Here is a 14,097-nt window from a genome sequence, read left to right on the forward strand (position 1 = left end):
AAATTTATTTCTGTCCCCTAGCAAGGAACTTTTGTTTTTTTAATAAACCAATTGCTCCAAAACATTAGCATGTTCAGTGTAATGACTATTAATATTTGTCTACATAAATAAAAATATATATATACATATATATATTTCCCTTGCTTTCTTAATATCCACATGTGTCTCCTAAAAAATCATATCTTCCTCCCTTCCCTTCTGACTCTTCTCTGAAGAAGCTGATAGTGAATTTCTATGTCTGCGGAAACAATTGTAATGGAATAAGTTAATACTGAAGGTTATAAAATAAAAAACATTCAGCTCTACTAACATATTAAGCACTTTTATCCTGTTTTTTTTACTTCTACTTCTGAGAATATATATATATATATATATTATACATATAAATATCAGGCATTACTTAAACTGATTACTAAGGATAATGAGAACATATGTTCATATTTTAAAACTAACTTATTCTTAGAATCACAAAAAATTCAAAATGACGTTTCATGAAAAAAAATGTTCTCCTGAGATCAAGTTAATATGAAAAATTTGTTTTTAATTTTAAATGTCACTTGTTTTGTAAAGTTTAAGAGATATCAGTTATAGTGTAATGCAAAACTTGTTCCCTTCAGAGGTCGGCAAAGTTTTAATGCCAAAGTCAAGGTCACATGTAAAAATATCAAAAGCCATACTTAACACAGAAATTAAAGCTGACTTCAGGCCACATGACTGAAAGTTTAAAATAATAAAAACAAATTTAAATGTATAAACAACCTATTAGAGTACACAATAAAAGCTATAAAATAATTGTCAAGTCTCATTGAATAAGATTTGTATCTGTTTCAATATCTAAAAAGCTGTTCATTTACATGTACCACTATGGGATGTAATTCAGTATGTATTCAAGCAAATAAAAGTATTTGCAACACGTGACTAAAACTGACTAAAATATTGTTTGTAATTCAAACAAGACAATAACAATCTTTAATAGTAAATCTATATCTATCTGCAGAATCTACTACGAAAACCGTTTGATATCTTGCTTGTCAATATAAAAATCAAGAATCAGTGAAACTGTGCAACTGGTTCAAATTCAGTCAGAACATAGAGAGATCTGCTTTATAAATTGACACGTAGGTGGAATGTAGTCCATTGTTGGTTTCCAAAAGTAGAATTCATTTTTTTGTAAATTAAAATATTATATATATATGTAATAATATATTGAAGTGAAACCCGGTCAGTGAGGGTTGAGAACATGTGTTGCATGGAGAGAAATGGTAATAATAATAATAATAATAATAAATGGATGTGTAATGTGAATTTTAAAGACAGACTTAAAATGAATGAAGGCACAGAAACATATATAATTACAGTTAAAAAAACACTTAAAATGTGATGATATTGTGAGGTATAACTAGAGTATCCACAAATTCGATGTAAAATTTATAACATGAATATGAGAAGTAAAAAAACATATTTATTCACAATTATATTTGATTGTATGTGCAAGTTACAATGATTCTATAAATTATTGTTGGTTAAGAAGTTCAAGTGTGATGCTGCTTAAGTAGGCAGGAATGCTGTGTTGTTTTTTCAAGTAAATATCCATCAGATTCTCTGTCGTCTTGGAGAAAGGGGATTCAAGAAGGTGCAAGGCTGATGATTGTTCACGCTGAAAAAGAAATAACAGATTCGCAAGATGCATCAATTTGATTTGTGTGTACAGCAATAAAAATGCTATTTCAAACTTAAGTTTGACAGACAAAATAAAACACTATCTCAAATTTAAGCATCACAGTCCAAATAAAATACAATCTCAAATCTAAACATCACAGGTCAAATGAAATAATCTGAATTTTTAGTGTCATAGACCAAATAAATAACATCAAGACATCTAAGACAATTTAACTTAAAGGTTACTGGCACAATAGACATGCCACACAATGGACTATTTGGCTTATTTACTCTCCTTTCAGATTTTATGTCATTTTTTATCAATCACTTTTAAATCACATTTTAAAATATATTTCCCTTGCTTTCTTAATACCCACATGTGTCCCCTAAAAAATCGTATCTTCCTCCCTTCCATTCTAACTCTTCTCTGAAGAAGCTGATAGTGAATTCCTATGTCTGCAGAAACAATTGTAATGGAATAAGTTAATACTGAAGGTTATAAAATAAAAAACATTCAGCTCTAACATATTGAGCACTTTTATCCTGTTTTTTTACCATTTCTACTTCTGAGAATATATATATATATACATATAAATATCAGGCATTACTGAAACTGTACATATGTTTTTTTCAAAATGAGCCAATAAAGTGGAAAAATCCACTTGTTATTGATACAAAACTTTTATTTGGAGCTATTTTAATGAGTTTTTAGCTGTTAAATGACTTCTGATGGTTTTGCATGTAAGCAAATTCATTTAAGCTACTTAATAATTCATACACTTGAGCTAGTTCACATACAAAATCTCTCACTGATTTGAAAAGCATATAAAATTATCTTTTAGAAAACACTATGGTTTGGTGTGTGGATTACAATGGTTTTGGAGAACTTTGTACGAAATATTTTTTTGAAGTTAAATTTATACAAAAAACATTTTTTGTTAAGTTCTTGCAGGGAGATGTTTAGGTCCTTCTACATTTAATGGTACTGACTAAATTCAATATTGTTTAACTTTGGTTATTTAACGAGAATCAATGTGTCAATGTAATTATACCATACATATACATACAGGATGAATTTGATGGGGAAGAATTTCATAACCTCACCCCCATACTTCTGATTTGGTGATATGCGCGTCGTAAACCAGAGTGTTATTTTGCAAAAGGAGGATATCTTTGCAGATCTTGCCTTGTTTCTTGATTTGAATAGCTTCTCTTAATTTCATCAAAATTGAAGCATAAAATAGTCTTCTGTAATTGTGGTGCCCTTTGCCAGGAAATTTGTCATCACTACTTTGTCCTGGTCCCAGAAGACTGTGAGCATGATCTTGCTTTGTTTGGAGATGGTGAGTCCAAGTGCTTTCACTGCATTGATTGAGCTTTGGTCTCTGGATCATAGTGATTAACCCAGATTTCATTCTGTGTAATCAGTCTTTCGAAAAACTTTAATTTGTCTTCTTCACACATCTTCAAATTCATTTTTGCTTCTAGAAAGATGTCACTAACCTGGGAATCTATCTGGTAGACACCTTATGCATTTTTAAATAGCCATAATTGATAATTTCTAGGACACTGTACTAATTTCGACCCCTTGGGCTATTTAGTGAATAGTCATGTGTCATCTTCTAAAATTGCAGTCTCAACTTTCAGTTTTATAAAAAGCTTCTTTTTTTTCCAGTTTCATAAAAGCTTTTTTTCACAGCATAGAACTTTGAATATTTGTATTAATCTATGTAAACATTTAATAACTTGAAAAATATGTCTTATTTATAAAGAAAATCAAATTCTACAAAATACACATTCAATTATTTTATTAAATTGCATTTGCAAACAAGATGATGATTCATAGGTTTACTTACTTTAAATAACAAATAATCTTCTCCAGAAGCTGCATATATGTTGGTCAGTTTGTAAATACCAGTGCTTTTGATGTCTAGCCGATAACCAGTGAGAAGATAAGTCATTTCACGGACTTCTTGACTTGTCTCTTTAAAAGTCTGTAGAAGACGTTTGTTTTTCAATTCAGCACTTTCCAACTGTGACTTCAGTTCTGAAAAATGTAAAAAAATAAATTTTAAAACATAAAAAACCTTTACTGCCAGGTACACCAACATCTATATGGGTCATAAAATATTATTATTTTCTTTCTGATATTTACATAAACAGAATGTATAATGTTAGAAAATAATCTGAAATTGAGGAGGATGTTTTATATGTTGAGGAAACATTATGTGTAGTGTATAAGCAGTTGTGCTTGAAGACTATGACTTTGCAGTTTGGGAGAAAAACACTGTTAGATATAAGACAAGGTAAAAATAATTATTGACATTATTGAAAGACTTTAATAATTTTCAATTATTAATCATTTACTTACGAACATAATGTGTCAAACCAGGATGATATTGTGGTGTCATGCTCCTCAAATTTTTTAGATAAACTTCATCTTCACAAAAAAATAAAAAGATGAGGTTTACCAAAAAAATTCAAACAACACTACAACACCATCTTAGTTCAACACATTATATTGGTAAATAATTTATAATCGAAAATTATTTAAATCTTTCAATATTGTTATTCATTCTGTTTACCTTGGTTTGTATCCAACAGTATTTTTCCACAAAGGCTGTCATAGTCTTCAAACACAATTGTTAATGTGAACAGTACAGAAAATAGTGAATGATTCAGAATAGTTTGTTACAGTTGCATATTGATAGCAATCCATTAGCTTGCAAGCCCATTAGGACTGGGATAGAAATTAATAAATTTATCAAAATAAAGATGTAAAAAAAACAAAAAACACTATGCACAATGTTGAAAAATTGAAAATTAAAATAAACTTTGAAATCCTATTCATTTGGAATAAGTCTTAAAAGTGAATTCCTATTTATTAACATATAAATGTACATCCCTTGGCAAAAATTATGCTTCGCTTATATTCACATTAATATTCATATGAAATAAAATCTCAATTGGCGAAGTTCAAAAAGATAATCTTAAAGGAAAAAAAATATAAATTGGTATAGAAAATAGGAAGAAAAAAAACATCTAATTATGGAAATAGAATAAAGAATTTCTTTTCGAATTTATTTCACATAGCAGGAGGGGGAGGGGGAGGGGGAGGAGGTATAGGCCTGATTTTGAACTTGCTATTTGTTTTCTCCTTTCTCTTAAACACCTAAGATTTGATCTTCTGGCAGTTTTGTTTTTACTTGCTAACTTTAGAGTGATAGAATGAATATTTTATAAGATACAAATACACACTGATACTTATTATAGAGTGGAGAATATTTTAAATATCTATATTCTCTGTACAGTAGAACGCCGAGATATGGCATCAAAAATTAGGAACAAAATACAGTATATAATACACATATATATAATCAAATAACATTATGATATTGTAAGGCGGGGTAAATACCGTAACCAAATGGCAGAAAAACATTGTATTCCACATCATAACTTTTAAAAAAAATGTATTCTAGGGTCACCGTATCTCAGTGTTCTACTGTATTTGTAGTCATCTGAAGAAAAGCTATGTTGTAACTCATTAAATTTCTTCAAGTTATGGTCAGACAAAAAGGGGCAAAATAGGAGTTAATCTTACAGGTTAGTACGTAAATGAGACTGAATTCATTTACTCACATCTTGCTATTTTGCTTTGTGTATGTTCATTCATTATTCATATGAACAAAACACAATACCTAACATGATCTAGACCGTTCTCTCCTAATGCATTACTCATCTGAAACTCAGTCGTTCATAGTAATACTCATTGTAAATTAAATTTTTTACTTTGTCAAACATTTGATAAAGATGCAATATATTCAAGTAGTTAAGTTTGATAGTAATAAATTAGCAGCTGATATGTAGCTACAAGCAAACTTTTTCAACGTTGAACCCAATTTTGATTTCTTTTGGGATAGCTGGTCTATCGAACTGCATAATGTAAGCGTTCGTATGTATAGTCTGAGTCTCTTTTTTTATTGTAATTCTTTTAACGTTTATTACTCCTTGATTTTTAAGTTCTTTTGTTATCTCTTCAGTCGTACACATTGAGAGGTCTTTTGATTTTACTACACCTTTGGATGTATTCAGAATCTTGTGTGGATAAGTTTTGATATTTATGTTGTGGAAAGTTTTCATTCCTAGGAGAAAAGTGACATGTTTTTCTCTTTCCACTTCCACCAGTAGGGTTTTATTTTTTAAAGTTTTTACATTTTTTGGGGTAATATATGCCGATATAATTTTATGTATAATAAACAGTGATAAGTCAGTTATTTTGATTTCTTCGGTGGATTCCAATACAATAAATTTTGAGGATGCTTGATGTAGTTCATTATCTAAACTATCTGAATCGACGTGTTGGCACTTGGAGTTTTTATAGTTGGCCATGTATATATATATTTTAAATTCATTGCTTATGCTCCCCACCCACCTCGGAGTCCAATATTGGGGCATGTTAAGGGGGAAACCCATTCGCCTTGTCATGCCAGGGCTACATAAACAGTATACATATCCCAAATGAGAGCCATGAGCACCCATAATCCTTTAGTTACACAATCCAAGTCATTTGTGGTAACTTCCGGCATTATACAGCCATGTCATGACTTTAATCATTTGGCACATTTGACCCTAGCCACTGTCTTCTAGAAAAGGGGGGAAAATATGTATGTGTTAGAGCTTGATCGGATCGGGGGGGGGGGGGGGTTTCGTCCTTATGAGTCTTATGATGTAAATCATATATGTTCAATTAAAAAAAATTTGAGATTTTGTTGTTTTTTTAGGAAAAAATTGTGAATGTTCCATTTATGTAGAAAGTAAATCTCTTATATCTTGCTTACCGACAACTTGTTTACAGTTACAATCCTCCTGTAACTTTTGATCCACTTGTAATGTGACATTCATCGCTTGAGGCCCACTCTCCTCTAGGACTTTCACACGGGTACGAAGACGCTCCACCTCTTCCTCTAATTTGGACATTTTTTGTTGACGAATTTGTTGGTTGACAGAAGTAGGATTGATTTTCATGTGCAATACTTTGGTTTTACTTGGATCATAATCACCCTGGAAAATTAAGAAAATTCAATTTCAATGCCAGTCATTCAATTTGTGCATTACATTAATAATGTTGATAACACTTCCATTGTAAGACACAACAGATAAAAAGGATAGATTGCATGCATGTTATATCATGGTTATTGGTATTTATGTAATAATTGAAACATCCAATATTTTACTTTATTTTTAAATAATTGTTATTTTCCCCTTTGTAATGTATTAGGTAGACATTGAGAAAAGCTGTGTGAAGCTAGAGGTTACAGAAAGTTGTTGCACAAGGTCAGATAGATGATCTATGACGAGTATACGTTTCCAGGGTAAGAAATTACATTGTGAGAAAAGACAAATTGACAGTGGTTCATAACCACAGATAAGTGAAGATATAAGAATCAAATGAAATGCAAATATCAACCAAAATGGACATATGACAAGAACTCTTCACTAAAACTAATCAAACTGCCAGCTAGTCAATTCTCACTATCTTTTTTTTTAATTTTTTAGATGATCATTGATTATTTGGATTATTCGGACTGCAAGCAAGGACCTGTGGGGTAACAGATAAAGTACTAGATTAAATTCAGTTGTGACACTCTTCTGTAAGTTGAAGATTCAATGCTCAGTGTAGGTAAAGAATACAATTGAGAATCATATAGCGCTTCTACCTAATAATGGCTGGCAGAATGAAAGACTGCTACCCCCATGGATTAAATAAAGGGTTTTGTTTAAAATTCTGTGTAAATTCCCAAGTTTGACAAGAAAGATTCCCAAATTTTACAGAAAGATTCCCAAGTTTAACAAGATACACCTAAAAAAGGTTGGATGTTAAATCAAGTGAAACATTATGTGAATAATATTCAAGATGAGAATAGAAATACAAATAATACAAAATCTCATTATCTTGCTTGAAATTATGTTGAGAAAACTGTTTCCAGCCGATTTATCACAAACACTACAAACTGAGAAATAATTTATGCATATATCTTGTATTAAATGTAACAATTATCTGGCAGGATATGGCACAAAGTCAATTTGATATGGAGAACCCAGTGCCTTTCAGCAATCAAGGCCATTTAAAATATTCTTCTATCTCCTTAATTGGGAGGTGTCAAAAGAGACAGGACAAATAAATATTTAAAAAAATGTAAAATCAATATTTGTTTATTAATAAGTCCTAAGCTTGATATATACATGACACTACTAATAAAAATCAACATTTGATTTTTATAAATCACATGTCTTCAAATGGTACATGTTAAAATCTGGGTCCAATAGGATTATTAGTTTACAAAATACAGTTAAAAGCTACTGTTGCAAATTTTCAAAACAAAAAAATCTAGATCACTTTTTGATGAAAAAATACAGTTTACGTGAATCTATGACTTGATAATTGTTATTCAGACTCTGTTAGAAACAATGGTTGTGACATTGTACGCTGACTTCAAATGTGGTCATACAGACACAAATCATGCTGAAAGCTCAGATCACCGATATTCAGCAGTTATTCCAAAAAACATAAAAAGTCCAAATTTGTTCATAAATTCAAGTTGCATGTGATAGCAGAGGAGTTAAAGATATCAGATGACAGTGTATTCATTGTTTTGCATGTACATTTGTTGATTAGAAAGCTGTGTTCAAACCGTTTCCATAACTTTTTGGCTCCAAAGTGATATCAAAAAGTGTGGCACATTTTGAGATAAAAAAAACAAATTTTCTACAAAAAAAAACATCAAATTATCAGAGAAACATTGGAATGAGAGTATCACTCTAGGAAGAGGACTATGCTGATGAATAACGTTGAATTACATCTAAAAGCTGTTTTATTAGTTAAACCTAGGAATGATGTATTATATTACAGTTGTTAGTGTACCTTAATAAAGCGTAGTTGTCTTCTTTTAAGCTGCAGTTAGTGAACATTTTTTGTGAAAGGAACAGATTAGAATTATCTTTAAAATTTGCAGGCCGAAAGGAAAACTAAAATTATCATGAAGATTTCTAATAAAAATTCAAGTCTTTGCTGAAATTTAGAATATAATGAATATATTTGTTGTAATAGCAATCTTTGCTGAAATTTAGAATATAATGAATATATTTGTTGTAATAGCAATCTTTGCTGAAATTTAGAATATAATGAATATATTTGTTGTAATAGCAATCTTTGCTGAAATTTAGAATATAATGAATATATTTGTTGTAATAGCAATCTTTGCTGAAATTTAGAATATAATGAATATATTTGTTGTAATAGCAATCTGCCAATGAAATCTTTTTTTTAATAAGATTTAATCAAAACATGCAAAAATCATTATTAATGAAATCTAAAACATAACAATTCTTAGTATCAGTCAAAAGAAGAAATAAAGAAATTGATCGATGATATTGAATTAGAGAATGAAAAATGGGCATGCATCACATTTTTCAAAACAAGCTTAATTTGATAATACTGATAAGTTTTATTTTTTACCCTTTGCTTTTTAATCAAGCTCAATGTCAATTAATTTTCAAAAAGAAATCTTCAAATATAAGAGCAGATATCATGTTGATGCCTTTTTCATGATAACTTGAGTGTTGTTATTAATACCCAACAAAATACCAGAATTAGTTACATTTTCACATCTCTATAAAGAATGTTATTCATCAGTCTGTCAGGTTTCAGTAAGAAATAGCAGTTTCATAAACTTAACAAATTAAGATTTGAAATAGCAGTATTTTGTCATTTTACCATGCTAAAGTTTGGATTAGCAGTATTTAGTCAATTTATAATGCTAAAGTTTTAAATAGCAGTATTTAGTCAATTTATGATGCTATGGTTGGAAATGGCAGTATTTTATTCAATTTACCATGCTAAGGTTAGAAATAGTAATATTAAGTCATTCTACCATGCTAAAGTTTGAAATAGCAGTATTTAGTCAATTTACCATGCTAAGGTTGAAAATAGCAATATCTAGTCAATTTATCATGCTAAGGTTTGAAATAGCAGTATTTAGTCATTCTACCGTGCTAAAGCAGTATGTTGTAAGATCACAGTTTAAAATAGCAGTATTTAGTCAATTTACCATGCTAAAGTTTGAAATGGCAGTATTTAGTCAATTTACCATGCTAATGTTGGAAATGGCAGTATTTAATCAATTTACCACGCTAAAGTTTGGATTAGCAGTATTTAGTAAACTTACCATGCTATGGTTGGAAATAGCAATATTTAGTCAATTTATAATGCTAAGGTTTGACATAGCAGTATTTAGTCATTCTACCATGCTAAAGTTTGAAATAGCAGTATGTTGTAAGTTCACTGTTTAACATAGCAGTATTTAGTCAATTTACCATGCTAAAGTTTGAAATAGCAATATTTAGTCAATTTATTTTGCTAATGTTTAAAATAGCAGTATTTGGTCAATTTACCATGCTACGGTTTGAAATGGCAGTATGTTTTAAGTTCACAGTATAAAATAGCAGTATTTAATCAATTTATCATGCTAAAATTTAAATTGCAGTATTTTCTCAATTTACAATGCTAAAGTTCAAAATAGAAGTTTTGCCAATTCATCATACAAAATTTGAAATAACCATTAACTCAATTTATCATTTTCACACCAAATGTAGAGATTGAAGGAACGCATTTTACAAATAATTTTTATTCTTGTAAAAATTAATATATTTTGTTTTTTTTTTTTTCATTAAGACACTAGGAATTTTCATAGATAAAAAATTCCAAGAATACCTGCAAATTTCTTTGTTGAATTCTCATTTCCAAAATACACTTTTCTTCGTTCACTTTTTCTAAGCGTTTCTCCAATTCCTCAATTGTTTGCCTACAAAACCGCAAGAATAAAAACAATTAAAATAGAATTACAGGTGTAATAAATAATAATAATAATACAATAATAATAATAATGAGTTATATTATTTATTCGCGGCCAAGATTGATTTTTTATAGAGTGTATTGATTTACAAATATTTTAAATAAAACTATTTAAATCAAAATTTTGATGGATGTTTTTACCAAATGAAGACTTACAATTAAAGTTGATTTTTAATTTGGGTTAAATAGTTTGTTTTTTTTAAATTTGTAAATATACTTCCCATAAAATATCAATCTTGGTCGTGAATAAATAACTCATTATTATTTTTTTTTTTTTTAATATCATATCAATCCAAAGATTAATTAAAGTTGTGTAAATATATAAAAAATGCACTTTTGGTTTCAAAAATCTGCTTGAACATGCCAAGGTGAATGTTAAACTGGGGTCACCTCAAATCAGTCCTTTTCTAAATGAAGTCACCCTTATTCTCGACTTCATCCCAACAAAGTTTTATTCTTTTGAAAGTTACAATGGCACTAGTTTTTCTTCTTTCGAATAACAAACTTATAAATAAGAAATCTAAGCTCAAATAAATCAAAATAAGTCCAATAGATTAGAGTCCAAGGGCTCTTTTCTCTCCAAGAGATACACCCCAGAACACCAAATCGACCTCATCCATTGGAACATATGTATACATCACCAGGACCACCCCAGAAAGACCAATTGAGATAATAGCTTGAAAAGGTTAATCTGATACCAATCTATGAACATAAAAAAAACTACTGTTTAAAGGTTGTTTGGTTGATTGTTTTTTGTTAATGGCATGTCAACCATTTTTCTGTTATTTAATGCCAAATCTAATAATTTTGAAAAGAATTTTTATGCTTAAAGCTTTTATATCTTTAAAAATTTTAATCATAGAGCTGTGTTTTGGTTATTTTCTTTTACAGTATATCAACCCTTTTCGGGTTATTTAATACCAAATCCAGTAATTTTAGAAAAGGGTTTTATGCTTCAAATTTTTGTATATTTTCAAATATTTGATTGAGACTGTCGGACTGACTTCCTCATCTTGGTTGTTATCGTCACAACGTTTCAGCCGTTTTGCCCTCTGGCCTTCATCAGGTGTTTTGTATCGAACTGGGGAACCGTTTGTTAGGAGTCTCGAACCCAACCCTTTATTATTATTACGGGGGTACCGTGACGATAACAACCATGATGAGGAAGTCAGTCCAACAATCTCAATCAATGAAAACACCTCATCTGAAAAATACAGACAATTACTTTCAAATATTTATTCATGATGTTTGCTTTCATTGTTTTTTAGAAATAAAATTGTTGTTTTTGTCTTTGTCAGTGTCGGTGTCCAGTGGCAATCAGCTTTGATCAATGTGGGGGCAAACTCTTTATATCAGACAATTGCTATTGAATCTAGATAATCCCCATTTTATGGAGAGCTGCCCCCCCCCCATCTTGGGGAAACAACCAGCCAAAGTTGGAGAAACAAACCCAAAAGCTGCACCACAGTAAAAGTTAATTCTGCTACTTCTATTTGACCTCATTAATGAGGTCAAATAGAAGTAGCAGAGTTAACTTTTATTGCGGGCACGTGTCAATTCTGTTTTTAATACTTAAATAAATTCAAACGTGTTTCAGTTACTCTTTCTTGCTGACTGAGCAGGTAACCTGTTAGGTTTTTTTGCACACTTTATTTTCCACCTTCGCGACAAGGGTTAGGGTTCGATCCTAACTACTTACCAAAACTGTTTTTTTTTTAAGCCCCCCAACACAAACATCCGGGCAACGCTTTTTTTAAAAGAAGTTTTAACATTGTTTTTTTTTTTTATATATATATATATAATATTTAAACAGGGTTCTTACTTCGCTTATTCTTTTGTTTTGATCCCCCCCCCCACCCCCACCGCCCAACACACCTCTAAACACCCGGGCAACACAGGGTACCCCCGCTAGTCTATTATATAAATCTCACCTATCTGTTTAAACATATATATGTATGTCTGCCTAAAATTTTTGACAGAGGCAATGGATTTTCACGAGATTGGTATCGTTTTGAAGCTTGACCCTTTGGATGACAAATATCAAAAAATTGGCTAAAAACATTAATTCCTTCACCCTCAACTGGACACTTTTCTACAGGGAGGGGTAAGTTTTTTGCACCAATATTTTTGAAAGTCATCCCCTCTTTTCAATTGACTAGCCTTAATTTAAATATTCATCACTTCCGGTTTGGTGATGGACGCAACAGCAAAGACGTCATGTTTTTTTTTGTTACGTTCTTTTCCTCCTTCATGATACTCGTTCGAGCCTGCCTGCTAAATTTTTTTTTTTTTTTTTTTTGCTCAACACACCTCCAAACACCCAAGCAACTAGGCTAGTATTTACATAAGTAAATAATTTTCATCTATAAATTAATATGCTTGTATCTACTTTCATTCATTTTTGTCGTGTTATCAGCAATACATATAGATGTTAAAATAAGTTTTAACAACTGGTAACACAAGTAGAATTTTGCAATTCAAAGATTTCTGTGTATATTTATATTTTAGATGATTTTATTTTTAAACTGTTAATCATCAGCAAGATATTTTGACTATTATATTTTTATCATCTCAATCTACATTTAATTACATTATTCAATTTACTAGTTGTATTTACTCAATGTTGCTTGGGTGAAAATGTATTATCAATTAAATGGCCTAGAGAAAAATAATTCAAAATATAGTAATATTTACAATTTATTGTGACTGAAATTTGAAATTGATTTTAAATCTTTAAATTGTGACAGGAAGTAATTTGGTGCTTGTCCAGAATATCCTCCTATACGAAAAAATAAAAATAAAGAAAAATCTGTATGATATGCATACTCGTGACAAAGTATATTCGTGACAAAGTATATTCCAAAAATCGTGACAAAGTATATTCCAAAAATCATGTAAATTGATCAAGTAGTTTTAGTTTTATGAAAAAAAATCATTTTTAAGAGATTAATGAGAATTTGTAGACATTACAACAAAAATCTCACAAGTTTGAGTTTTTGTTGAGTTATGTCCCTTGTTTTGTGAGATTATTTTCAAGATGACAATGTGAGACAGTCGCTCCTCTCAATCATAAAATTTTTATTTTAAAAATAAAACTACTTGATCATTTTGCATGATTTTTGGAATATGATATTTTTGTCCCATCATGGGTATGTACATCATACAAATTTTTCTTTATTTTTGTTTTTTTAATATAGGGAGGATTCTGGACAAGAACCTAATAAGTTGATCTAAAAATAAAATGTTAATTTACCTGAGTTGCATTTCCATCTTTTGATCAATAACACTTATTGGTGACTTTGTAAGCGGATGAGATAATTTCTGCAAATCCGGCTAAACAAATAGAAAACAGAAAATATAAAAACATTAAATTTTTTATAATCACTTTTCCTAGAAATGTAAGACGTCATTTTTAAGGTAAAAGATATGTTTAATTACAATCCGAAGATGTTAATTTAAAAATTAAAAAAATTAAAAGGTTCGTTCCTAAATAACTACTAAGAATTTAACAAAATACAGAAATTAAC

At 29.9% G+C, this 14,097-nt stretch overlaps 1 protein-coding gene across 1 annotated transcript in view; it reads right to left on the reverse strand.

Moving 5' to 3' along the window:
- Positions 1-1,442: 1,442 nt before the first annotated feature.
- Positions 1,443-14,097, reverse strand: part of LOC145279707 (mitotic spindle assembly checkpoint protein MAD1-like) — a 93,264-nt gene continuing 80,609 nt past the window's right edge. The window contains exons 13-17 of the mRNA XM_080130987.1: positions 13,824-13,903; positions 10,430-10,520; positions 6,498-6,720; positions 3,516-3,706; positions 1,443-1,657 (exon numbers count right to left, since the gene is read on the reverse strand). Coding sequence (XP_079987113.1) covers positions 1,514-1,657; positions 3,516-3,706; positions 6,498-6,720; positions 10,430-10,520; positions 13,824-13,903 — 729 coding nt within the window. The 3' untranslated portion in view covers positions 1,443-1,513. The remainder of the gene's footprint in view (positions 1,658-3,515; positions 3,707-6,497; positions 6,721-10,429; positions 10,521-13,823; positions 13,904-14,097) is intronic.

This window comes from Euprymna scolopes, chromosome 7 (genome assembly GCF_053919585.1).
Source record: "Euprymna scolopes isolate OS-2025 chromosome 7, ASM5391958v1, whole genome shotgun sequence".
NCBI classification, from domain to species: domain Eukaryota; kingdom Metazoa; phylum Mollusca; class Cephalopoda; order Sepiida; family Sepiolidae; genus Euprymna; species Euprymna scolopes.